The sequence below is a fragment of the Cyanistes caeruleus genome, chromosome 2 (genome assembly GCF_971803275.1).
Source record: "Cyanistes caeruleus chromosome 2, bCyaCae1.hap1.1, whole genome shotgun sequence".
NCBI classification, from domain to species: domain Eukaryota; kingdom Metazoa; phylum Chordata; class Aves; order Passeriformes; family Paridae; genus Cyanistes; species Cyanistes caeruleus.
In genome coordinates this window covers 104204081-104230433 of record NC_141702.1, presented here as the reverse complement: position 1 = coordinate 104230433, position 26353 = coordinate 104204081, and the positions used below count along the sequence as shown (strand labels likewise).

Sequence of the window (26353 nt, the reverse complement as noted above, 5' to 3'; positions counted from 1 at the left end):
CAAATCACAGATATTTTAAGCAGTCTGCCCAAGCTGGGCCTTTTATATGCACAGCTACCTGGTTTGAATGTGTAACCACGAGGGTTAAGGATGTGCAGTGAGTGGAAGTAAGCATACCACACCATTTCCTACTGAATTATTTCATGGCAACCACAGAAAAGCAAGGGATTGTTATCCTCCCTGTTTTCTAGATGGGAACACAGAACTTACTGACATGCCCCAAAATCACAAAAGGAGCCTGAAGCAAAGGTGAGTTTTGAAGCTGTGTGTATCTTTAGGGTCTTGCTCCAGAAACTCTGCTGCAAGGCACATGTGCCTGCTCTTGGCTCTAACATCTCCTAGGCTGTGCTTTTGAGAACATCAATTCATACAGCTTTTCCTCATCTCAATAGGACTGAAAAAACAGATCATCCTCATTAAATCCTTACTAGTTTAATGGGCAATCCAATACTGAGAGAATGCAGACTATGAAGTTACAAATGCCACTGTGACTCAGTCCATTTTGAGATCAAAAAGGCTAAGAGATGAGAGAGAGTTATAATTCTCTTTGCCTTTGATCTGTCCAAATGAGCAGCACGTGGTGTTCCTGGGCAGCTGGAAGAGCTCAGCATAGGTTCCCACACAGATGAGTGGGACACACTGTCCTGTGGCTCCTGCACCAATCCCTGCTGCTGCCCAGGGCCTCCTGGCAGGAGGAGCTGCCAGGGTTTAACAACATGCTGCCTAAGGAAAGACACTGGCAGAATGGCTAAATCCTCCAACAGAGCTTTAGCAACCTTAAGAGATCATCTTGAAGCTGCCCCCATGGCTTCTTCCCATCCAGCATCACAGGGATACACAATACACCTTACCTGTGCCTTTGGTACTGTGCCCTTGCTGCTGTTACAAGGATTTAAGCTCAGGATGGGAAGCTCTTGGTCTTCAGACTTGTGTGATTCCAGGCAGCTCTGTCTTTGCCTGATTATCCCAGTCTGATAGAGCGATTCCTCAGGAATCCTGTGGGAACAGCGTGAAAACATCATCGTACTGCCCCATGCACAGGGAGGCTCAGTGGGGTAAGGTTGCACCTTTCTACCTTCAGAAAAGGAGGGGTGGCAAGATCTACCACAATACTGGAGCACTGAGAGCAGCACGTGGACAAGGATGCTGCAGAAGCAGAGCTCAGAGACGGATGGCTGACCTTTATAAGGGGAAAAAAATAAATAACTGCACAAGGCAAACAGAGGAGCCAGGAGTAGGCTGTGAGCAGGCTGAAGGTCAGCCTTCAGCTTACAGGAGAGGGGAACTTTATAAAAAACTGTCACAGAGCCCTGGCATTGCCCGTGAATGCTGTGCAATGCCACATATGGGGGAAAAAAAAAAAAAGAAAAAAAAAAAAAAGGTAAGAAAATGGCTATAAATCATCATTTTCATACAGTGATTCTGCACTCAGCTATTGCACCAGCAGGTCCCTGAAGGTATCTCTAGAACTTTACCATCCTTTCTGAGGATGGCTCCTGATAGGGACCAGGGGAATGAATGCAATGGTTTCTGGAGTAAATTGGTAACTAAAAGATATCTGTGCAAAAGCAATAATATTTAGCAAAGCACTGGGCTAGAGGCCAGGCAGAACCATCTGAATACAGGTCATAAAATCCTAGAATGAATGGTTTCACAGCAGAGAAGCTTTGAGTGCCACAGTAGTGTGAAAGGAGTGGAAATTAGGTGCTTGTTTAGTAAGCACAAATCATTAAGTATTGAAACACCCTGGCAGAGGCTATGGTGGATTTTCTGCCTTGGGATATTTTTTTAAGGAAAATTCTCTTATTTCCCTACACAACCTGTTCCACAGCATGGACAGGAGGACACCTAATGAACTCCCCAAAGCAAATGGGAGTAACTGGTGCTTTGTCCTTCACCAGCCCTGAAGCAAAGAGCTTAGAGGAAGCAGATTTCATAGAACATCCTGAGTTAGAAAGGAACCCCCAAGGATCTCCAAAGCCCTCAGTATGTCACACTGTGAGCAAGCTGCATTTAAAGCCAGCACAAAATTCACTCTGCCCTTCTCTGAAGGCCAAGGGAGGGAGTGCCTATGTCTCTGGGGCATAAGAAAGCTCAGTGGGGCAGGAGGGAGGCATGGAGCATCCCACTGGCCTGCTGGATGCAGGTGGAGATTGCAGATCCGTACCGAAGTTCGGGATAAACGTTCTCCAGGTACCACTTGAAGCTGTGACATTTCAACTTCTTCCGCAGCTCCACTCTGCTCTGGACGCTGTGGGAAGAAAATGTCACAGAGATGCAATGGAAATGATGCAGGTGAGACCCCACACAGCAAAAAGGGAGGCCAAGAGAAACCCATCAGAAATGCAAAGACAGCAAACACAAGAACATCAGCAGCTCTGGTTTCTCTCTGCATGAGCTTGAGCGATTGTTTTGATCTCTGTCTCTTTGGAGGTCTCACTTGGTAAAATGGCACGGTGACATATTGTCATTTTAACGTGGAGTCTGGAGCTGAAAAGGTTCATGGAAAAGCACAGTCATTTAAAGGTGATCAGTAAAAAAATATGTGCTGTCTACTATGTAATAATTCTTACCTGAATATATAAACATATTAGGAAATTAAAATGTTCTATTTGCTATACTAAGTTACTTTTGGTTTACAGGACTACAGGAGGCCTTGATTTGCAAGAGCACCTGAACATGCTGGTAAGCCAACAGAAGTTAATCACACTGTGAAATACTTTTCTCTTTTATTAATCAGAACAAAATTTCTATTGAGGGATCGTGCTGTACAGTGACATTTTCAAAACTCCAGCTCCTCCCTGGGCCAGCCTCCACCTGTGGTGCTGTTATGAGCTGGCTTTTATGGAATAGTCAGAGACCTCCAGTACCTCCTTTTCACACAGGTCAACTTCTCTATACCCTACTACACTAAAAGCAGAGGACAGAGTTGCTATTTCATTCTCTGCTGATGGATGGGACGAGGATATTAATTCAGTGGTGATAGGGGGGATCACCAGGACTTTATTTATCCTGGAGACTGAAGAGTGGTCACAAGGAACTCAAGTTTGGACTCAGAACCTCCAGGAGTCTGAAGAAAACTTTCTAAGGCAAAGAGGAGCACGTGAAAACGAGAAATACAACAGAAATATCTACAGTCCTCCTGATAGGGAGGCATTTCTGACTCCTCATAGAATGAATGACAAACTCCCTGCACACAAACACTTGCTCCCTTGCAATAAAGCATCAGCAGACCAAAACTTCAATGATTTTCCTGCCTGTCAGTTGCCACCAACACCTCTGGACTCTCCCTGCCAAATTCCAGCCTGGGACCAAAAGTAGTTCTATGTAACACCAAGGACAGGACAGAGGCAGAGGGGGTTCTCCCCCACCTGGGTTTGGTTCACTCACTGGAATAAACCAGCACAGCATTTAAACTGACTGTTTATCCACCTCACTGCTGTAGCACGTGCCAATCATTAGTATTCTATTGTCCCTACAGAAACAATGCCGGCAGGTTCCCACAGCAGGGGACGTCTCTGTGAGCACCCACTGCAGCAGGCAGGGCACAGGCAGCAGGGGAAGGATCCTTACTTCCCAAAAGGCCTCCCCTGGGCTGCGGGCCGGGCGGCGTAGTAGTACTGCTTGAACTCGTCCATCCACACCTCGGCCGTGCGCTTGGTGTTCCTGAGGGAGACAACGGGACACACTGAAACCAAGGGGGCCTGCAAGGGGACGCTTCCCAAAATGCACCAAATGAGCCATCCTGCCCCTCTTCCCACCCTCAGCTTGGTCTTCACCCAAGCCCCCTCTGTGCCAGCCCATCCCTCACTACTGGAGAAGGTATTCCTTCTTTGCCATTACTCCAGGGGAAGTAAACAGAACACATCAGGCCAAATAAAGCTTGAATTCACCACTGTAAACTCAGCTGGATGCTTTGTGTCCACCAGACCCAAAAGTGACGATTGTCTTAAGCATCATCTCCAAGGCAGGAGTGCCTGGGGTTTTATTTAGCGGCTGGGATGGAGCTCTGAAAAGCTTGCCAAATATTTCCATTGTTTCACTCCTGGATGGACTCTCCTGCTTTGCACTCCTGGATTTCACTGAGGCAAACCTTGGCATTCAAAACCTAAAGAGAAACCACCCCACAACAGTGCTGCAAGCATGAATGCCAGTCTCCCACATCAGCCAGGTGTCTGCAGAAGGTTTTTGAACCTCAGCAAATCTTCTGTTGACTTCAGATGGCTCTAACTCCTCCTGAAAATGGGTTTCCTGCTCCATGCCTATCTGCCTATTCCTGCCCAGATCAGTGAAGTCCTCCAATCTCCTGCTCCAAGACAACCCAGTGCCTCCAAGCTATTGCTGCCACACTACTAAGCTGCAGGTGCTGTGGGCAGGCTCTGGATCCAGCCAAGTCCCAGGTGCCCAGAAAAGAATTATTCTGCACATGAAACCAGCACCACATTGGAGCCTGAGCTGTCTCTCACACTGAAGTAGGGGCTCTGTGGAAATACAATCAGTATCTGGCAGAAAGGTGGAGATATTTTTTGCTAACACCTCTATTTAAACAGAAGTGCTACACAGCATCAGGTTGCCAGGAGCTGCTTCTCCTCTCAGTCTATACACTGTAACATTAAGGCTGATAGATACCCTAAGGTTAATAACATCCCAGCTGCTGATGCCTACAGGTACATTTCTCCAGACTGATTTTCAGTTCCTTGCTGATTCATGGGTTTCCTCCTCTCTCTCTAAGGCAATAGTCTAAGTGCTCTTGCTCAAAAGATGACTAAATCAGTGTCTACATCTGTACCTAACCTTCCCCAATGTGCAGGGTTCCTTTGTTTGTCTTCCTGATCTCATTTGAGTTTACAAGAAACACAGGGATAAATGCCAAGGCTCACACCCAGGCATGACACAGACATCCCCAGTGTCCCCAGAGGCCTGTCCCTGACAGGGAGTCAGAAGAGCTGTACCCATTCAAGCTCCCCTTGCTCCTCCTGCAGGTGATGCAATGCAGGTGCCACTTCTTTATTCAGTTTGCAGGGACTCTGACAGTGGAGATTTTGCCACTGATCCCAGGCCCCTCTGAAGTAGTCTTGCTTCACTACTGAAAGCAAGAACCCTCCTAGTGATTCTCAAATTTGTGCTCTGCTCCTTGATGCCAGCCCTCTGCCTGTCACCGCCATCCCCTTCCTGCTCCACACACTGTGTGCCTGGAAATCACACATTAGGTGTTAGTGAGAGGTGTAATTTGCACTCTCCCTTGTCTCAAGCAAAGGCTGAGGAAGCTGCAGAGAGCCTGGGTCAGCAGTAACCCTGTGGCAGACACGTGGGTCTTCATAAATGTTACTGGTTCTTTCTAACAGTGGGAAGCCCACACTAAAAGGAAAGCCTGGTGTGAAAGCACTCACAGCTGCAGGTTAGCTCAGAAACAACCCTGCATTTACTGTAAGTGCCCCCAGTGCTTTTCTCTGTCATTCACTTAAGCAACAACGTTCAGCCTCACACTCTAAAAATGGAGGAAATCCTTCCTGACCTCACTAGCTGCTCTGATCATCTTTCCCATGCCTATTCCCAGTTCCGGATTTCCCCCTTCTTTGCCTGATGTTTCCAGGATCTTAGCCCATTTCAGGCAGCTCTTTCAGTACCTGATTCAGTCTGTGTTCCTGCGTGTGAGGTGAGGTGCCCTTCAGCTGGCATGCCCTGGCAGTCCCTTTGGTGTCCACGCCAGCAGGTGCAGCCTCCCACTGCCGCCTCTGCTCAGGAGACAGCACCAGCCTGGAGACAGATACACCCACTCCAGCAAGATGTGTGGCTCCCATCCCAGAGAGGCACCGAGAACCAAATTTTCTGGTTCAGCTGAGCCACACTGAGCCCTCAGCTAAGGTCACTGGCTACTGACAGATGTTGCTGGCAGCCCGATTTCAGGTCATTAGAAATGTGTTCTGATGACCTCAAGGTCTAAACCATTTGATGTTCTGGTAGCCAGCACTCAGGGATGTGCTAGGGCCTCCCTCCATTTCTGTGCTGATGAAAGCTACCATATAAATGTCCTATTTCTGTCATGTTCTCAACACTGGAGAAATCCTATGGGACAGATGTATTGACTTACATTTTCTTCAGCTCAAGAAATTCCTGCCCAAGGATATTTCAAAGTTTTCCAAACAAACTTTCCTGCCTGTCTTCTCTGCTCCCCCACTCCCTACAAGGCTGTTTCACAAAAAAACCAAAGCCAGCACAAACCACTTACTTAATGTATGTATTGGCATTTCCCTCTGGAAAGACGTACGGATGTTTCTTCCGGAAGACGTGTCCAACACGGCTACAGGGGATGATTTCCAGGCTCCCTCCACACATCCACACACGGAAAGAGATTTCTGTAAGAGAAGCAGCTTCAGCACTTTGTCTTTCTGTCCTGGAGCAGTCTGAATCCTGGTGTTAGTTCTTACTTCATCTTCTGCAACATTAAACTGGGGTAAATCAATTACCAGACGGGCTTTCCTAGGCACAAGGGCCCTAAAAGCACATTTCAAAGCTTCTTTGCAAGCTGTTTGAAGTTAGTTCACTTGAAACCTGTCTCTAGCACAGCAGGTGCTATCACAATGGTGAGCATGAGACAGTAAGCAGGTCCCTTTTCATACACTGCAGAATCCTCTTGCCAGTTTTGTGCCTCCCTTATTACTTCTGCACTGCCTGTTTCAGAGTCACTTCCCTCCAAAGGGCCATCAAGTTCACCAGGTGAGGCTATGAATTCTCTCCATTAATGACTACAACTTTCATTATCTTTATGAATCCACCATTGACTCTGCAAAGCGAACAGAGCTGTGCATCTATCGCCTGTCCCAAAATGGACAGCAGCTTACCCTTCCCAGGTACTCTGGGTCTCCAGTGCCAATGCTGCAATCAAGTAAGGCACACACCTTCACACAAGCAAAGGTCAGCGGTGGGAGGGATTATCCCAAAAATCTGGATAAGTTATCAGTATGGGAAATGTCTCCCAGTCACTCCAAGCCACTCAGTGGCTGGCCCACAGGGCCCTTCTCAAGGAAAATGAGCCTGTGGCATAACTGACACCAGAAGTAATAAAGCTCTTGGCAGGGAGCTGGATGAGGTAGGAAGGGTAAGCAGAATGGCTGATCTAATGGGTCCATCTGGCCCTGATGCTTATGAAGCTATGAATCTGTAGCTCTATTGTCAGACAGTCATGCTCAGACAGAATCGGCCTGGAAAAGAGATGAAATGAAAATGAAAAGGCTTCTGCAGTTCTTTGAATCCTATTTTATCGTCTGTTGACAGTGCAGAGCTACATGTAGCATGTATCTACCTCAAAACTAATAATTCCTTTTCACACACACACACACATTTAACTACAGAATTAAGACAGCAGAACACCCATTGTCTTTGCCAGCTTCTGCTCCCATCAGTCCCCTCATATACACCAGCACAAGGATGACTTGTCCCCAGGTCGGATGCTGGCAAGACAAGCACTTGTGGCAGGAAGGCCAATTGGGCAGTGTGGACAGGACTCCTCCTCCTCCAAGGGCAGGCACTGCTGGCTCACAAAACCTCCATCCCTCCAAAAACAGCTCACAGCTTCAGGGAGCAAAGGCCAACTGGAGCCTGGAACTGCAAAGCCCTCTGAGCACGCACGGCTCAGCCCTGAGCTGCTGCAGAGGTGGGAGCCAGGTTCATGTTGCTCCCATCCTGCTCCCAGCACTACCTGCCCGCTCCTGAGCTGATGGAAATGGGAGGCTGACACAGCTGCAAAGCCTTCTTGCCTTGATGCCTGGGTCCAAAATCCAAGGCTTTGATCCCATCCCCAACGGCTTGCCCTGGCAGAAGGGACAAGCAATGGCAGGGGTGGGAAAGCACAGCAGGGAGCAGTATTCCTTTCCAGAAATTCCCTCCCCTTCCCTTCACTGTTGTGTTTACATGCAAGAGCTGCCAACAGCAGCTGGAGCCTCACCGCTTTCCCCAGTGCTGGGTATGAAGAGGCCAATAAAACGTGCCCTTGTGCCATATCCTGGTGCTATATTGGGAGCAACCTTAATCACAGCTGCAGGGAAATGAGATTATGGCAGGATGCGGCCACTCTAAGCTGCTGCTCTCGGCTCCCCTTGCACGTGGCTTTTGCAGTCACTTGTCTGTGTGTCACAGCACTGGCCACTCTGCTGGCACTGCTGTGTCAGTCCCAAGGACACCTGACACAAGGGGACAACCAGCTGAGCAGCTGTGGAGCACAGCGTGGATACTGCAAGCTGCCTTCCCCTCCTCCGGTCCTTCTGGGAGAAGAGCAGCTCCCTGATGTGCTAAAAGGGAAATACTCGCACCATTCAGTCCTTGCCTGATCTTTTTTAAGCCTAATGAAGAGGTCATCTCTGTGTACTGTGAACTAGAATGAGGACACAGTGCACAGGAGACGCTGAGGAGTCTGAGCTCTCAGCTTCAGGCTAGCTGTACCCTGCAGAGCCTGCTCCAGGTACAGCAGAAACAATAAAAGCACAAGTTTCCACAGGGAGGGATCACTCACGGAGACATCCATGGCAGGTGACAAACAAGGTCTCTGACAGGCAGCCAGGAGCTAAGTGTCCCAAGGGAAGGCAAACTGAAGCACCAACAAAAGCAAGGTACAGGGTCAGCTCAGAGAGCCAGGGGAGCAGGAACCAACAGTGCGCTTCCCTTGACCCTCAAGAGATGCTGCCAGTGCACGTGGCCCCTCCAAGTGACCTCCAGAAGGGTGTGAGCAGTACTTGTTGGGCTGTGCTGGACTTGGCCTTCATTCAGCAAAACACCTCTAGCACTTCTTGATGGCCTGCAAGTCCTTCCTGCCACTACCCATTTACAGGGAATTCAGTAAATTTAAGACACAAAACACCTACAGTATCCTCCTTCAAAGCCAAACACACTCACTTTTGTTCTGCCTGAAGCCTCCAGCCCCCTCCAGCTGCCCCCTCAGTAACATTAAAGGCAGCAGCACTGCTCCTCCCCCTCAGGACTAAGCTATCAGCAAGAGTGTGGTTCACTCTAAGTGCCCAAAACAAGCAGGTCAGCTCCTGCTGTCCACTCCCTGCCCAGAGCCAGCAGGGTGCAAAGGAGAGATGGGACAAGCTGCCCTTGACTACTGCACCTGCAGGAGATGGAGCCATGAGCCAGGCATGCTTCTGCTCCCAGGGCAATGGGCAAGATGGGATCTGCCCTGCTGCTATGCAGACCTGCACTGTGTTGTTGCCATGTTAACCTTGATTTTGCTTTATCACAGGAGGCCTTGGTACACCCTGAAGCACTGCTAGTGCATGTTTGGTCAGGACCATCCTCCTGGGGCACAGCACCAGTAAGGGAAACCTCTCCTCTGCAGGATGTACCATAATCAGGCGTAAGGAGAACAATGCCTTCTGTTACAGGGCATGGGACAAGCTGCCAGGATGGAGCTTCCCCCAAGAGCAGGCTCTCCTGTCACTGTTCATCTCCCAGGAGCAGCTCCTGCTGCCTGCTGTCAGAGACAAATGACAAGCACAGGCAGCAGGTCAGGCACAGCATGGCAGTTCCCCTCCTGCTCTTCTCCTGTCTAGTTCCCTTCTTGAATGCTTTATTTGGGCTATTGATCCAGCAGGAGAGGTGGGAGGGCTGCCACTCCCCTCCCAGGTTTCCTCACAGCTACCCCACTCAGATACTTTGGGTCAGTCCAGAGGCAAGATACCCGCCCACAGAGAGAAAGCACGAAAGAGTGAGATTCCTACTGCATAACAAGATATAAATAAATAAAATATATCTAGAGGGACAAGGCATGTGAAGGAAACCCCAGTGCCAAGCAGCGGATGGATTACTGCAAAGCGGCAGCATCTGCTCCCCTGGATGACTGACAGCATCGCTGTGTGTGTTACGACACAAGAGCCTTCCTTCCTGGCTAGCCCCATTCCCCAGAGGTGCAAGCTACTAAAGCCAGGTTCTGATCTGTCTGCCTGACATCGAGTGCCTCCCCCTGCTCTCGTGGGTACAGTGTATTGTTCTGATCCCCAGCATCACTGCAGCTTCAAAGGGAGAACAGCCCAGCCTGATCCAGCTCTGCTTTGCAAGGGGACAAGGGACAGGCTGTTACCTCTTTCATGTGTCCTTTCAAGTGTGCTTGCAGGAGATTTCTTTATGTCCATCTTGTCCCATGATAAGGGCCGGAGGTGACAGAATTTAGGTCAGCTTAACCCTTTTTCTTTGGTGCAGGAAAAGTGACAGTATCACAGAAAGCCAGGCAGACTTCAGCCACCCAGGGATACAGGAATGGATACAGCCCATGTACTGGAATGGAAGCAGCCCTAGTACTCTGCCACCTGTTTGCTGCATGCTGATGGACCTACAGTATCAGGTACTCTGCAAACTCAAAGAGGGACTGGTACCTCAGTTCATAGCTTGGAAATGCTGTCATTAATGGAGTAAGACATATTCTTTGCTTTATTAAGGAGAAAGTAAGATCAGGGAGGGTGCACGTAGTGTTTTCTCATTTGTTGCTAACACCAAAGCTGAAAACTGTGATTGAAGGTTATTTACCTACAGAAAATCAAAGCAGCATGGAAGGCAGGCAGTCCCAAGTACCAACAATTGCTCACTTCCCATCACTCGTGGTTGCTGAATCTCTCACTCTCCTAAGACCACAACCTATGAATGTAAATGAGGGAAACCACCCAGAGCATTCGAAGTGAAGTTTGAAATGACCTTGTATCCATCTGGCCTGACTCAGAAAGGGAAGACAACACAGCAAGGCATAGGAGGATGAAGAACAACTCACCAAAGTTCTCCCCACCCCAGATGTCCATGGCACTGTCGTACTTCCCCAGGTGGTTGAACCAGGCCTTGTCGATCACAAACAGCCCCCCAGCAATGATGGGTGTCCTGAAGAACAGACAAGGAGAAGAGGACACATTCTCAAGCACTGCTGCAGCACCTGGATGCACAGAAGCAGCCCTTCCCTTTGCCTCCTCTTCCATGACCAGGACATTACCTATGTGTCACCTTCTCACCAAGAAAAGGATGAAACCCCTCAAAATGCATCTGAGCCTTTCTTTCAGCCACCTTGGTGTTTTGCTGTCAATCAAAAATAGCCTGGCACTTAATGACTGGCTAATGCACCCGTCAGCACAACTCCTACAAGCCCAAAGTTCACAGCCCTGATTGTAGGCTTCAGCATCAAAAATGCACTTAGCACTCAGGGATATTCACTCAGACAGGCTTTTTGCCTGGAGCCAGCCTATTAAGAGCACCATTCCACCGGGGAGAGGAAGGCAGAGCCAATTCAGAAGGGCTTTTTAAAAGCCATCACTAGCTGTGTGATCTTTATTTCAAACCAGGGTTATTTTTCTTTCTTTGGATTAGCTAAGAAAACTGCACAGAGAAGGCCTGTGGAGGGGGGGGAGAGCAGACCCAGAAGATAGCTTGAGGAGACTTGCTGTTTGCTGGCACAAGTTCCATCTCCATTCAACTGGAGACAGTGTGGATGCCTCAGTATAGGCTTGGGAGGAGCTGGGGGGAATGCTGTGCCCAGGCTGATCTCCACAGTGCCCTACACAGCAGCGTGATCAGGAATACAAGGCCAGCCTTTGGGAAGCCAGTGACAGCTCCTGTTAACAGCAGCATCCTAAGGAGAAGCAGTGCTTTTCTCCCCTGGGAGCCCTCTGAGGCCCTGAGCTTCTCCCAGCACTTGGTGTCTTCCATGCCTCACATCTGGCTGGGGCTGCAGACACCAGCACCAGGCTTGCTGCCAGCAGAGATGTCCAGCAGAATGAAGGATTCCCTCCATTCCATGGCATGAGGACAGATGGCACCTCCTCTGCTGTTCAGCTTGGCTCCCTCTCCAGTACATCCCCATTTCAGAGTCTTCAGTGAGGTCCAGAAGAGCAGTACTGATCTGGGAAGGCTGGACTAGACACCAAGCTTATCATGTGGGCTGAGGACACTGCCTTATTTTTAAGTGGTAGGTGACCTGAGAGAAGCAGCTGTCTACAGCACTGGCCTTCTCCCCTAGCCATAATCCTTAGTACTACCAAAACCCCAGTAACCATAAACACACCCCTTCTATCTCTGTGGCATTCTCAGGCTTCAGTGTTGGAAGGTGAAGTTGCACTACAAAACCCAGGCTAGCCAGAAGCTTGCTAGAGGTACTAGAAGTTCAAAGCTGTCCTGGAAGAGATTGCACACTGCTGTGGTGCACGAGGACACACATGAGAAAAGCCTGTCCTGCCTCACTCGGGTGCCTCCTTCCCCCTCCTGACTTACTTAATGGGCTCGGTGGGATCAAGTCGTTTGGCTTTCTGCTCCGGGGAAAGCTGCTCCCATTTGAAATGCAGACTCCAGTCAAAACCTAAAACCAGAGTAGAGAAATGCCATGGGGAAATTAGAAATTGATACGGATTAGGAAGCAATGCGTGCTGCGGAAGCTGTGTTTGATGGAACATTTTCCTGACTTTCAAATGACTTAAGCCACAGAGATGCAGCTCTTGAGAGAAGAGTCCAATGCCTAAGATATTTTACTACTACATATGAACAAGAAACAACACATTGCATTACAATTTCAAAGTCAAGTGCTCCAAAGGCAGGAAAAGTCAGAATTAAAGTTGCTGCTGAAACCTAGTCCCCCTTGTGCACACAGAAGCACGCTCTGATGGATACTATGTGCTACAAATAGCCCAGGCATACTAATAAGCAGTGCACTTGCATCCTCCAGTAGTTACCTAGACATCTCCCATCTCCTCCTGTCACTTCCAGTGCTGCCCAGGGTGGCTTTGACGTGACCCTTCCTTCCTGCTTGACTGCCTCACCCAGTGCAGCAAGCACATTCCCCACACCACACCTGCCGGTGTGTGGGGTAGCCAGGGAGCAGCCAGCGGGAGCACTGAGCAGTGTTAATGTGCTTTTCTGTGAGGCAGCAGCAGACAGGTGCGGTGCAAAGGCCAGTGCACATTCCCACCACGGAATGGATGCCCACAGGACACACACAAAGCTTGGACTTACCACCTCTGAGGTCTGAGGAAGCTGCCACGTAGGCAAAAGTGTCCAGGTTGATGATGTCAATAACAGGACTGACCACTCGGGTGGGATCCTGCAAAGCAGAACCAAAAATACCCATGACTTCAGATGACACCATCTGAACTGGGCAAGGGACTCCAAACTCCTGGAGACACCAAGTGGCTGGAAACATTGGTGTCACCTGGTTTTGCTAGGGACAAGTGCCCTTCCCTGCCTCCTCATCCTCACACTGTGCCTGTACTTGGCACCCAGCTGGGCTGGATGCAAAGCTCCTTCTGCCTTTTGCAAATTCACCAAAATATTCCCCTTTCACTTTCCTTAAATACTTTTAACTGGATTTCAGAAGTTCAAGTAACAAACAGGCAATTGAAATGACAGAGGAAAAACACAGCCAAATAACTTAAATATGGGTATTTTTTTAAATGCACCAACTATGGCAGTACTGTTGGTTTTGCCAAAGGTGTGAAAGGGTTAAAAAAGAAAGACATGATTTATTCAAAATAGTTGGTGGTGATTTAATTAACATCTTGTTATGGGCAAAGAGATTATACAAACAGTTATGAACAAAAATATCTACAGGAGGAAGAGACTCTGACAGCTTTGACTGGTCTCTTATCTCCCTTTTTCTTTTCAAAAATCCCAAACTCCAATTATAGCTCAAACTTCAAGGTTTTACCCTCGCCAGATCAAATTGTTTTTCACAGCTATACAAAGGAAAGCATCTGAGCATACTCGGGCTTGCTCTCTCACTGGGGAAAGACTTTGTTTTAGAAATTAGTCCTGACAAAGAAGTATTCAAATTCAGCTGTAGGAAGAAGCAACCAAAGGCCATGAGCTGGGAGCTGGACTAGAGCTGATTTTCCAATTGAGCATGACAAATACTTGGTATTTCCATAACAGGGTCAAGCCAGGGGTCTCACCATCACTTTCTGTGAGTCAAACATCTCACTGAAAGGGCAAGGTCTGCTGCACCTCTGTACTACACAGGGAAACACAAGCCACATCCAAGCACGATGAGCCTTTCAAACCCACCAAATCCATTGTGGCTCCTGCACAGTGCCCCACAAGCTGCCACAGCTCAGGACAGCCAAGCATCCTTTAATTGCCTGAGGCTAGGGGGAAGGTTTTAAGCAAAGCATCTGCTTTGTGTGCTGAGCATTGCATCCTGGTGAAAGGATTGCATCCACTCATTTAAAACCTGCCCCTCAAGCATCTTACTGGTGAGCACTTCTAGCTAGCTGACACTCGCCCCCAATTTTTAATTCCACTGCTACTCACTGCACGGCACAACTTCTTGTAAGAAAATCCCCTTCACATCTGGGCTGAGTGCACTACTGCAAAATGCTACCCTTGAGCAGTGCTGTCTTCTCCCTGCCTCACTTTCCCTGCCAGGTCCTGGGAACATTTATATTTACTCAGCTTTCATGAAGGTCTCTCTGACCCTCAAAAGAAAAGCACGGCATGCTCAAGAGCACAGAGCTGTTGCTATGATTTATTTTGGGCTGAGCACCAGATCTTATTATAGGCAGCTTCATCTTTCTGGTTTTTTTTGATACCCACCCATACCAGGGCATGTTAATATTAACAACACTCAAACCTCCAAGTCTTTCTCACAAACCTGAGAATTCATTTCTGCAATGCACTTCTCAAACACACCTATGTACGGATCTAAAACAACAGCAAAAAACTCTGGAAATGGTCCTGAAGATAACAAATATATTTCAGCCTTGGAGAAGAACCTTGGCTGCAGCGTGGCTCTCAGCCTCTACATCCTGACCTTGTAATGGTAAACAAGAAGGATCATAGTTCCACCTCTGGCCCCACAGCAGGATTAGGCAAAGATTAGGCAGGCTGACCCTCATATGTCTCCTTTTTCCCAGGAAAGCACCAGACTGGGGGATATTTGAGCTGGGAGTTGGGGGTCATCATTCTTGGTTCATCCCAGTACTGTTTGCAAATCCAGTTTTGGGGTGAGCTTGTTGAGTCATACTGCAAAAATACCTCAGGATGGATAATTACATTTTTAGAAAAGTTACTCAGTTGAAATGCACCATTAACAGCTTTAGAGATGTTTGTTCCAGAAGTAAAAATAAGACCACAGGCCCACACTCTCAACCCCATGTTTGCAAACATGCTGGTGCAAGACACTGACCATCACTGCTGCTCTCTGAGACAGGCACTCTCCCAGGCACAGGGCTGAGATCCCCCAGAACCTCTCTCTTTCCTCCACACTCCCATCACCTGCTCTTCCTGCTAGTTTCCAAATCCATATGCTGGTTATGTGCTGCCCACACCCACCAGTGAGCATCAGCTTTGGTGGGGAGGAAAACCATCAGCTGCTGGGAAGGCTCGAGGTGGAGCTTGAGGGGCACCTCCACACGGGTGCATGGTGGCACACATGGGCTCTGGCACTTCCCAGCATGGAAAGGGGCAGGAATAGCTGCTCTGGCTGAGAAAATAAGAGAAGTGATGCATGGGGTGGCTGGGCTGTGGTGGCAAAAGTGATGTGTGTGCTTCGAGGCACTCAGCACTCGTTTGCTTGAACTTAAACCACATTAGCACAAAACAGATAGTTCCTAGGAGCAACAGAGTGAGAACATGCTCTTCCTAGGCAGCTGATCCTCATGGAGCAGTTGGACAGGGAGCCCATCTCTTGAGCACAGCCTGAAGGTGGCAGCAGTAACATTTCATACACTTCACTGATCAATACTGTAACCCTGCTGGCAAGGATGGGTACGGTGGGCCTGGGAGGAGACCGTGCCCTTATCCCGCAGCTTCTGTGAGCAGTTAAAAAGCAGGCAAGCGGGAACCCTCTGGCTTTGCAGGTTCCTCAACACTCTTTGTAGTACATCTCCCCTGCTGCCTGAGGCTGCCAGATACTGGACAAGGTCAGGGCAGTATGAGCAGCACTGCAAGCTTCCAGACTGCCTTACTTCCAGCTGGGGAAAGATTCAATCCAGAAGAGTTCACAGAGGTGATGTGTGTGTTTGATCCTGCATTCAGACCACAAGGCACTGGAACTCCTTTGGTGATGCTGCAGGGGGGATTCACACTCACCTACCCCACGGGTGCGGGACACGGGGCACCGTCCTGGAGCTGTGTGGGAAAGCAGATCTGCCAGCCCCCTTCCCGCCACCTTCACAGCCCCTCTAGTGACAAAACACATCAAAAGCCCTGCTTGGGAACGAGGAAATTGCTCTGGATACTCCTCACTGAAGTACAAGCAGGGCTTTGGCAAAAAGCAGGGAATGCCTGCATTTAGAAAGCCCAAAGGAACAAGTGATGCTGACAAATTTAGAAGTGAACTCCACCCTGGCCAGGCCAGCCATGAGGCTCCAGTGGGACCTCACAGCGTGTGTTCTCATAACTCTACCGGAGGCACAATCGATGATATGAAAAGACCATTTTCATTACATCTCCATCTATCAGCAGCTCTGTGGCCAGCCTGCCAGCCGAGGTTGGGACCTCTCCAGTGCTGGCTGTGCTACGAGTGCCAGCAGCACCGACTGGCCTCGCTCATGTGGAGGGACCTGACCTGGTGCTGTGCCCCCTTCCCCCATTCCCTTCACTGACACACAGAGGATGCACAGCCCAGCCATCACAGCTGTCACATCTGCAGGTGTGAAAGGCAGGATGCCTCAGGTGAGGGGCACTGTGAACACCAGCCAGGCAGATTTTTCCATGACCCACCACCTCAGCCTCCCCTTGCTCCTCAGCTGCCCTTATGTCAATGCAACTCAGGAGTTGTAAAAGTGCTGAGTAATTAACACTAGCCATCAGGAGCCAGAGGTGTAGCAAGGGTGAAGGAGCGAGGCACAGCAAAGGGAAAGGATGGTGCATCTGCACTGGAGCTGAAGGCTTCGATCCCTGCGCTCTGCTGCCAGCAGGTCACGGGCACAGAGCTCCCCTGACTGGAGTGACAAGGCGCCAGCAGCCTCTGTGTGCACGTCTGGCAAGAGCCTCCACCAGAGAAAGGCGAATGTCATTGTCTGCTCCCAAATCAGCAGAATTTAAATCCTATTAAATCAATTTATTAGCGCTTAATTTGCATGAAATTAAATTCGGCCCCTATTCAAGGAGCCGTCACTCCCTTAAATCATCATCACTGAGCATCTTACATGAGCCTAATTAAAATCTCTCTGGAGCACTGCCCACGTATTCCCCTATCACCACTCAACCTGTGCTCGCCAGTTAGAGTCCCACTGCCCTGGGAGACACCTTGTCCCACCCACCCACATGCTCCCCCAGTCACACAGACACCTCACCTGTCTGCTGGGTGGAGGAAGATCAGAAAAGGCCACTTTGTACCCCAAAAAGCCTCTTTGTACCCCTTACTTGGATGCTTACATGTAGCTGGTTATGGTTGGATGGTCATGCCCTCTGAGAGGAAGAGGAGGGGGACACTGGGGATGCATCCCCTGAGGGTGACTCTGGTCTCTCAGGAGAACTCACCTCTTTGATCCTCTGCAGCAGAGGGAGCAGCCAGTCCTTATTCACCTCGCAGTGACTGTCCAGGAATGTCAGGACACCTGCTTTTGCCACATCTGCCCCTCGGATTCGGGACCGGATCAGACCTGCTCAGGGACACACCATGTCAGCTGCCGCCCAGATGGCTGGGTAACATCCCCAGCCTCCTCCACTCGTGCTTCTCCTGGGTTTTAACCTGCCTAAATCCCACCCAGATAAAACATGGCCCAGGTTCACAGTCTCCTTTCCAGTGCTGCAAGGTATGCCAAGCATTTCCCAAGATCCCCAAAGAAATAAATGGCTCCACCAAGGTTACTGATTTATGGCATTTATGCCAATATGTAGTTTGCACAATTAGTTCTACTGTCACCTTCTGGTTCAAAATGTGACTCAAAATGCTTTCATGACCCTCTGCAGACAACAAATCTAACAGAGATGTGAGGCAGTGGGGAATGAGACAGAAGAGTTGAGGGTGGGAACACTTTGTGCCAGAATTAAGCTTTTCTCAGACTAATTTTTCCTGCTGTGTCCCAGTGAGCCCCAGATCTCTCCCCCACCCTGAGAGCACCACTGATCTGCAGCTCAGTGGAAACACATTTTCTGCCAAGGAAAGATGGCTGGCTTTTCAAGGTGTTTGACTTATCAGTGCCACGATGATGAATTTGGAATAATTTGGAGATGGGCATGGATTGCTGCATGCATTTGTGAGAAAGAAGAACAAAAAAAAGAGGGAGGTCATGTAAAGCAGCTGCACACATGGATTTCACACTAGACTCTTTGGCAATATCACTGCTCTTAAAGATGCCCTGTTCCTACTTATGCAGGTTAACCAGCTTTCCAACACTTCTCCTGCTTGCAGTGGATGCTCAAGGGAACCATGGCGTAAGAAAGGAGATGGTTTGTTGGCAAACAAGAGGAGACACGGGTGACTCAAGGGGAGAAAAACTTCTTTATGAAGGAGAAATAGTGGCAATACAAGGGGGCATAGGGGCAGATAAAGAGAGACAGGATTCCAGGGAGAACCCATGCATCAGGTTGATGCAGGAGGTCACTGACTCTCATACTAAAATTCCCTAGGGGAAAGGAGTTACAGAACAGCTTCTGAGCAGGAGAGGAAACACATGAACAAAGCCTGGAGCATCCAGCATTTGCCAAGGTCTCCTCCTGCAACGCAGACTTGTCCCTGTATCTCTCTCTGTGACTCCAAAGATCTTGTGCATAGGTATGTTCTTCTTTACCCACCCCTGCCCTTCCCAAATGCTGGCAGACCCTGGGGGATACAGTTTAAGCGATGTACTCAGCAAGGTAAGGCTGAATTCCCACACTGTGACTGATTTATAGCGCACCAATAACTGCAGGTCTATCAACTGCTGTAGATGAGCACACACATACCCTCATAGCACAGGGGAGAAAGGTGAGAAGAAGGTGCAGGTCTATGGAGATCTCCCTTAACCTCCTGCCAAAGCAGGAATGTCTCTTACACCCATGGGGCCTGATGCCACCCTGTCACCAGACCTGCAGAGCTGAAACCCTCTGCAGAAAGAATCCACACAGAAAAGAACCTTCTCCACTCCTCAGTCTCAACCCAACACTGACCTGGACGCACACCTTGGATTTGTAGCATCAAAAATCTTCATTTAGTTATCCTAATACTGCAAACCAGGATTTGAAACACACATTCAGACTATGGGGAATGGGAAGATGTCTCAAAAGGTTGCCAGCAGCAGCCCAGTAGGACATGCATTCATCCTCCATATAGCCCTTCTTAATCTCTCAAATATAATTAATTATTAAAAAAAAATAAAAATCCCACAGAAGCAGCAGGAGCAGATCTTCTCTCTTTCATTAGAGCAAACATCTTTACAAATAAGACCCGGGGCTTTGTTTTGCCTGTTCTAATTTTCTGGCTAATAAGCTACAGCTGAGCCTCACTGGATATCTTAATAGTCCCATCTTTTTCAGTGAGAGAGGGGAGATCCATTTCAAATCCCAGCTCTTTATCACATTTTCTTTCACCAGGGCCCCCCTTATTCACAGGAGCCGCTGACCTCCTTGTTGACCACTCCATGGAGGTTCCCCCTGCCTGCATCACTGTCACACCTCCCCAAACCTGTGTGTTCTCAGGTGGGTTGTGGGCAGGCAGCTCTTACCTTCCCGCCGTCCATTCCGCAAGCACTTCACCTTGGGGAGCTGGCCCAGGAGGCGGCAGTCATCAGCTTGGGAGACACAAAGGGAGGACACGTCACCCTCAGCCCTCTCCGTGGCTCTGGCAGCAGAAATGGGGACGCCTAGGAGAGACTGGGAGCAGGAAAAGGACCCTGTCCTGGACTGGTTGAAGGCTTGTGAGGGCAATGGCACTGCTGGGTCACAACAGCCTTACCCCTCAGCTCATGAAGCATAAATTGGGCCTGGCAGAGCAGCAGTTTTCATAAAACTAGTGTAAATTCAGCAGATTTACACTGAGAGCAGCTGAATTATGCTCTAAAATCAGCATAGAAAAGTTGTGGTTCAGGTCAGAATCTAAATTTTTGCACATTAATGCAAATGACTATTTTTGGTAGCTGCAAAGCAACACACAAGCTGTTGATGCGTGTCTGCCTGGCAGGGCAGGAGCTTCCTGTGGTGGCCTGGAGCCTCCAGCAAGGAGAAAGGGATGCTCATAGAGAGCCCTGTGGAGCAGCTGGGGGCTTCCCATGCCCTGGGCAAGAGCTCCACAGGGCAGAAAGTCCTGAAAGCCACCTACACCTGAGCTAGGGAGGTCCTGCAACCCCTGACACAGCCCTAGGACCCCTCCTTGCCTGGCTTTGTCCCAGCAAAGTGGAGGATGTCAGGTGTACCCATCACAGCTCCCTCCACCTCTACACACCCACACTATAACCTCCACAACCAGTTCATGGCTCTCACCCCTCTGCCTCCTCTTCCTCAGCACTACAGACACAGAGGTGATTGTCCCATCCCACACAACCCCCTGAACACTTTCACCCTCTCCAGCAATCTCCATCAGCAAGAGATCTCTGTACCCACACCCCTAACAATTCATGGAGAGAGCTGGAGCAGGGGAGCAGGAAGAAGTGACAGGGCTTGGCTACAGACTCTCAATGAAAATCTGCTGGGGACAGTGGGAACCCACGTGCTGAAGAACTGCATCCCAGTGAATGAAGTCAGCAGGCAGAGAGAGGTGAGAAATGAGACACAACTGGGCATGAGATAAAAGCACTAATTGCTTGGGGTGGGTTGCAGGGAAAAAACTGACCATGTGTGTGTAGTGCATTATGCAAATGCATGTATTTTATGTAAATGCATGCAGAGCAGATGCCAGCAGGCTCAGACTATCACAGCAAAGATGTCAGATAGCTGAGAAGCACTGAGTAGCAAAGGGGCTGCCCTAAGTTACACAGGGAACAGGCTCCCTTCTGGTGCCCTGGGATGAGTTAAAACCTAGCCCTGTTCCTTCTCCTTGGCTCACAGCACTTGGCCCCCTGGACAGGGGAGCTGCCTTCCCACAAACCTGCCTCATTCTAGGAAGGCAAGTGCTTTGCCTATTTAGCCAAATACCTGGCATTTACTTCCTCCACCCTCCAAAAATCCTGCTCTGCTCTTCTCCAGAGGAACAGTCCCTGCACCTTCTCCTCTTCTCCGTCACAGCCGTTCTGCCAGTTCCCAGACTCGCCCTGCACCGTGTGCTGGAGCTGCTCCAGGGCTCACCATAATCACAGCAGCTTCTTCCCCAAGCTTCAGCAACTTCCTGGGGAGGTATCAATGCCAAGAAATGGGTCTTGTGTGAAATCTGTCCCTAATGCTCTCTGAGGCAGTTCCTATTTATAACATCCAAGAGCAAAGCCTAGATCCATTTTTTAAAAGAAACCTATCTGGCTTTGTTTTCACGTTTCCAAGTAAACAGCTTTATTTTGCAACTCCTTGAAACATAAGTGCCACAGAGCACTCAGCCAGTTTATCATCCTTTTTATGCCTGAGACATTATTCTTGAGCACTCAGATCTTTGACTCTCCCATTGCACTAGGCAAGGTCTTCAGCTGGGGTGGTTCCCTGGGAGGCCCTGGGGCTTCAGCTACCTTCTGCTGGAGACCAGAGCTACTGATGTCCCTTGAGTCACGTTATTAACTGGGAGGGAACAGCAGGAGGATGTGGGCTGTTTGTGTGGTGTACAACGCTATTTATGGTGCACCTCAGGGATGGGAAACCCATTCAGGGAATACTCTTTCCATGGGTGAAAAAGAAGGTGGAAAAAAAAAATTAAGAGTTGCTGACCACCTATATAAACGTGTGCAGAAACATACATAGGGTCAAGAGGGTCAGACTCTCGTTGTCCCATGGAATTCCAGTGGTGTCCACCCAGAACTGCTCCTGGCTGCAGCTGAAAGCCAGATCAAAGACACCAAGGCTGTGGTGGGATACACAGCCATGTAAGGATTGTATTCACATCTGCTGGGCATATAAACGATCTGCCAAGCGCTTTTCTTGCATTATTTTCATGAGAGGAGGTTGGATCATTTGGAATGTGAATTCTACACATGGCGATGCAAACCCAGCACAGCAGGGTTTGCTCTTCACAGCTACAGAGCTTTAAATTTTCTTCCACTCCAGCAAACTCTCCCCTGTCTCAGCACTAATCCCAGTCTCTCACAGGCTTTTTGGCCCTTTGCTTTTAACAGGGAAAGGGTCACTTACGGTCATCACTGAAGTCATCCACGAGTATGATTTCATGGACGAGGTGCACCGGGGTGCGGTTCAGCACGCTAAGGAATGAAGAGAGAAAATCCATGACAGCGCTTGACCAACTTAACAACCCGGCAAATGGAGTGGAAAAGATGAGGAACTGAACCCCTGCCAAAGCACAGAAGAGCAGACTTGGATTTCCAGAAAGGATATACTAGGTAAGAACCCAGAAACCACCTCCTAGTAATCTACAGTGTCTGGCTATCAACTCCCTGTAGCCTGATCTAGGAGCCAAGTGCTCTGTATTCCTAGGAAATAGCTGAGATTCACCCTTCTCCCCTCTGTGAGCAAAACCAGAGCCCCACATAAAGCCAGGAAAAATTGGCACTTTTTTCACCAAATTGCACCAGGATTCCTAACTGGGCTTTCAGCAACGCTGCTGTCACCCCTCCACCTTCTCTGGGGCTAATGATACGGTGTCCAGCAACAGCAGGGCCAACACAGAGAAAATTAGCCAGCTGAAACCCATCTTTACACAGCTCACAGCTGTGGCAGGACAACTCCTGTTTTCATCTGTGAGCTGACTGTGTTTCAGAGGCTGCCGAGAGGATAAGAGCAGGGCTGGAGCCCACCCTAGGTAATGAAAGAGAGAGGCTGGAGGATGTGGCTCACAGCTCCCTCCATGTGGACAGACAGTATGAAACATGGCTCAAAGCTACAATCTTCCCTTAATTACACCACCAAGGGTTGTTACTATCAAAAAAAACTAGACCTGTTCTTTCCCTTTCTCTCACGGTGCAGAGGTCATGGATTGGTTGCACTGGCTCCAGCAATTTCATCTCCAAATAAACAGCAGTACAAAAGTTACCCTGACATGTAAGACATGGATGCTATTGCACATGCTTAAAATCCTGCCCCAGCAAAGGGTCAAGGCTGTCTGCTTGAAGCAGAAGCCCCAGAGCATCCCAAAAGTTTCCTAAGTGCTTGAGTTGGGCTTTGATAATGCCGGTCAGGTTGCACAGGCTTTTACACCATTTAAACTTCTTTGCCTTCATCCTGAGCATGGTTCCTTTTCCACAAAGGATTTTAAATTGCCCCAAATTTCAGACCTTCAGACCTCCCACTGGCACAGGAGGGCAGTCACCCAACTACCTAACAAACTTGCAGCCCCTGATCCCCTGCCAGATCCTTATTAACAGGTTTTCCCAGTCTCTCAAGCTCCCAAAACTCTGGCAAAAAAAAAGCACCTGGAAGTCTGGAAAAACCACATCCCTGGCCCAGACCCCACAGTAAGGAGAGCTACAAAGGGCAGAAGCCCCAGGAAACTTGGGAGCCACCTACCCAGCTGGCAAAAAATGCAGCCTACCCCACCCAGGGGGTTCCCCTTTGCCAGGTGCCTTCTTCCTGCACTGGTGTACTCCCTCCCCTCCAGGTGCTGGAATTACAGCCCAGCAGAGAGAAACAGCTGAACTAGATTATTTTGTGAGGCATACAGGACGTCTCAAGGCAGATGCTTGACACAGAATCATAGAACGGTTTAGGTTGGAAGGGAACTTAAAGATCATCCAATCCCAGCGCCACAGGGAAGGGACAATTTCAACTAGAACGGTGTGCTCAATGCCCCATCCAACCTGGCCTTGAACACTTAAAGTAAATGGGCATGTACAACTTCTCTGAACAACTCACAGAAAATAATTTCTTGCATACATAATTAATCCCTCCTCCATGCTGGTTTTTATTTTCCCTGGGCAGAAATCCTCAAAAAAGGGGTTTTTCTGTCAGACCAGAGTGGGTAAGCCTAGCATCTCCCTTGTGGAGCTCCTCAAAAATCAATTCCAATAATAATTTTCTCTGGAAAGACAATCCCTGCCTCTTTCAGTTTCAGGATCTTGGCAAAAGTCATTCTTTTCCCCCACTTCAGGTGCCTTGCATGCTAAGGTTTGAAGAAAGAGAAAGCCACTGTCCCCTGAGCAACAGTCTGGAGCTGCTGTGGCCACCCTGACGCTTTGGCTTATACCAAGCAGAGTTAAACAACACCTCTCCAACACCCACAGCCTGAATGAAGTACTGGGGAAAAGTGGCTCAGCGCCCCTCCTCCCACTGGGGGACACAGAACAATTTAGATGTGCTGTTTCCACCTGTCAAGTGTTTTTTAATTATTGTTATTAATAGGCTTGTTATTTTTTAGAAATCCCCGTACGGCAGAGCTGAGTTCAGCAAATTACCGTAGCCGAGCATCAGTAGACAGAGACAGGAGAGCAATATCACGCTCAGTGGAATATTTAACAAGTGCTGATTGCCTGGAAACCTAACTCTGTGCAACCTGCAGGAAAGAAGCAGGCTTGTAAAAAAGCCAGCAAAATAAATAAATAACCCACCAAGAGCAGGAGGTAGAGGGAAAATTGGAACATTCAAGGCCTGCCTTTGCCTGGTCTCCCCCGTAGATTTGGCTGCCAATAATGAAATGCAGGGCTTAATTCTGTGGGAAGGTGGCTGCAAGGAGTCTGATTCTGCTTTTGTTGGTACCAACCAGAGTAACTCAACCAGAACCATGGCATTGGGCAGTGCAGGCTCAGGCCTGGGCTCTAAGCAGTACTCAGTGCTTAGAGCACATCTTGTGGAAGAAAATGGACCATTTCCAAGGCCCTGAGCTGGGGAGAGGTGCAGCCCAGTCTCAGCTCCGCTGCAGGCTCCCACTGTTAACAGGTTAAGCAGTTTGCTGCCAACTCTGTGCCTGGGCTTGCCTCCCTGCAAATCAGGGAAGATGACCCCTGAATGCCACCAGCAGCCATCTGTGGGACTGACCAGAGCAAGAGGGAAAAGGCCAGCATGCAGATCCATGAGGGAACGACATCTCCAAGGGCTCCTCTGGCTCCATAAACCATCATCCTTCCATGGGGTTAATGACAGACACCACTGTGGGTGGCACAGCACCCCCTCACCTGTACCATCACAGCCCTCTCCCACCAAATCCTTTGTGGGACTCACTCACCACACAACACTTTTCCTAAATTCAAATGAACAACTCGCCCTGGTGAGGGCAGTCCAAAGGCTGGCTCTATGGGGCCCGGTGTCCTCTGCTTTCAGCCCACGTTCAGCTCATTATTGCCCCTGCAAGTCGGTGCACAGAGTCCAGCAAGCCCCAGAACAGCTGCTAAGCCAAGGGCCACTTGATGCAGGCACAGAGAGATGCCCAGCAAAGCCAAATTCGTGTCTCCAATGCATTTTCTGCCTGGTGCTCTATTAACCACATAATAACACACACATGATGCTGTGAACACAGAATGTAAGCACCCCTCCTGCAGCGCTCCTCAGGGAGGATGGCAAAAAGAGGCATCAAATCCTCCACATTTTCAACATTATGGTTTTTGGGTTTGTTTTTTTTTTTTTCAGATAGACCATAAAAGCACTTTTAAAAATTCAAAGCCGGCTTTTCTATTACTTGTGCCTCTGCTCAGCTTTGATTTTTTTTTTTTTAATACTTTCCTTTCTTTATGTCTGTGCATAGCTTTTTTTTTCCTTTTATATGGGTAAAATCAGAAGACAATATTATAGTGCTTTGAAGTCCCTCTGTTATTATAGATTTTTTTTCCCTGAAATCAAACATAGGTAGACACATACTGCAGTGATGGGCATATCTGAACAAAGCAAAACAGTTTTAAAGTTCTGCTGCGCCAAAGATCACAACGCTTTCTCCCTTAAATTGCCAAAAGACCTGCTACCACCAAAATGAAAGCTCGTGCCTCCAGTCTAGAAAGCACTCACTCAACCTAATAAGAACAGGTTTGCTGCTGAATTATCTTGAAAAGAAAATGCTGAAATTTTCTTTGTTCCGATTTATTTACCTTATGCAGACATAGCCATGGAAAATTTCAACTTAAATTTTCACTGTAAGGTCCCTCTTTCATCCTCCTCAAGAATTTCTTTGGATCCTTTTCCACTGGATCCAGCAACTTCATCTCCAAATAAATACCAGTGCAAAAGTCACCCAGATAATGTAAGACAATGAAAATGTTTGCAGGAAGGAATTTAGATCTTCTGACCAAGTCAGTGTGGTTTTGGTCATCACCCACTTGCTTTGGAGAGGTGACTGTGGACACCCATCCTTGAGAACTCATGAACCTCTTAATTCTCTCCATGGCAACATATTAGGACTTGCTGGGAGGGAAAAAAACACCTTTGGGAGGATAATGAAGTATGAAAAGGGCCAAGGGTCACA

At 48.7% G+C, this 26353-nt stretch overlaps 1 protein-coding gene across 2 annotated transcripts in view; it reads right to left on the bottom strand.

The window, feature by feature from the left end:
• GALNT14 (polypeptide N-acetylgalactosaminyltransferase 14) overlaps positions 1 to 26353 on the bottom strand; it is a 92940-nt gene that overhangs the window by 10240 nt on the left and 56347 nt on the right. The window contains exons 4-13 of one of the 2 annotated variants that reach the window (XM_086871025.1): positions 22147 to 22214; positions 19608 to 19673; positions 17443 to 17564; positions 12976 to 13063; positions 12241 to 12325; positions 10757 to 10860; positions 6230 to 6356; positions 3574 to 3666; positions 2168 to 2251; positions 852 to 996 (exon numbers count right to left, since the gene is read on the bottom strand). In XM_086871025.1, the coding sequence (XP_086727151.1) occupies positions 852 to 996; positions 2168 to 2251; positions 3574 to 3666; positions 6230 to 6356; positions 10757 to 10860; positions 12241 to 12325; positions 12976 to 13063; positions 17443 to 17564; positions 19608 to 19673; positions 22147 to 22214 (982 nt within the window). The remainder of the gene's footprint in view (positions 1 to 851; positions 997 to 2167; positions 2252 to 3573; positions 3667 to 6229; positions 6357 to 10756; positions 10861 to 12240; positions 12326 to 12975; positions 13064 to 17442; positions 17565 to 19607; positions 19674 to 22146; positions 22215 to 26353) is intronic. The other variant, XM_086871034.1, reaches the window with a different exon arrangement.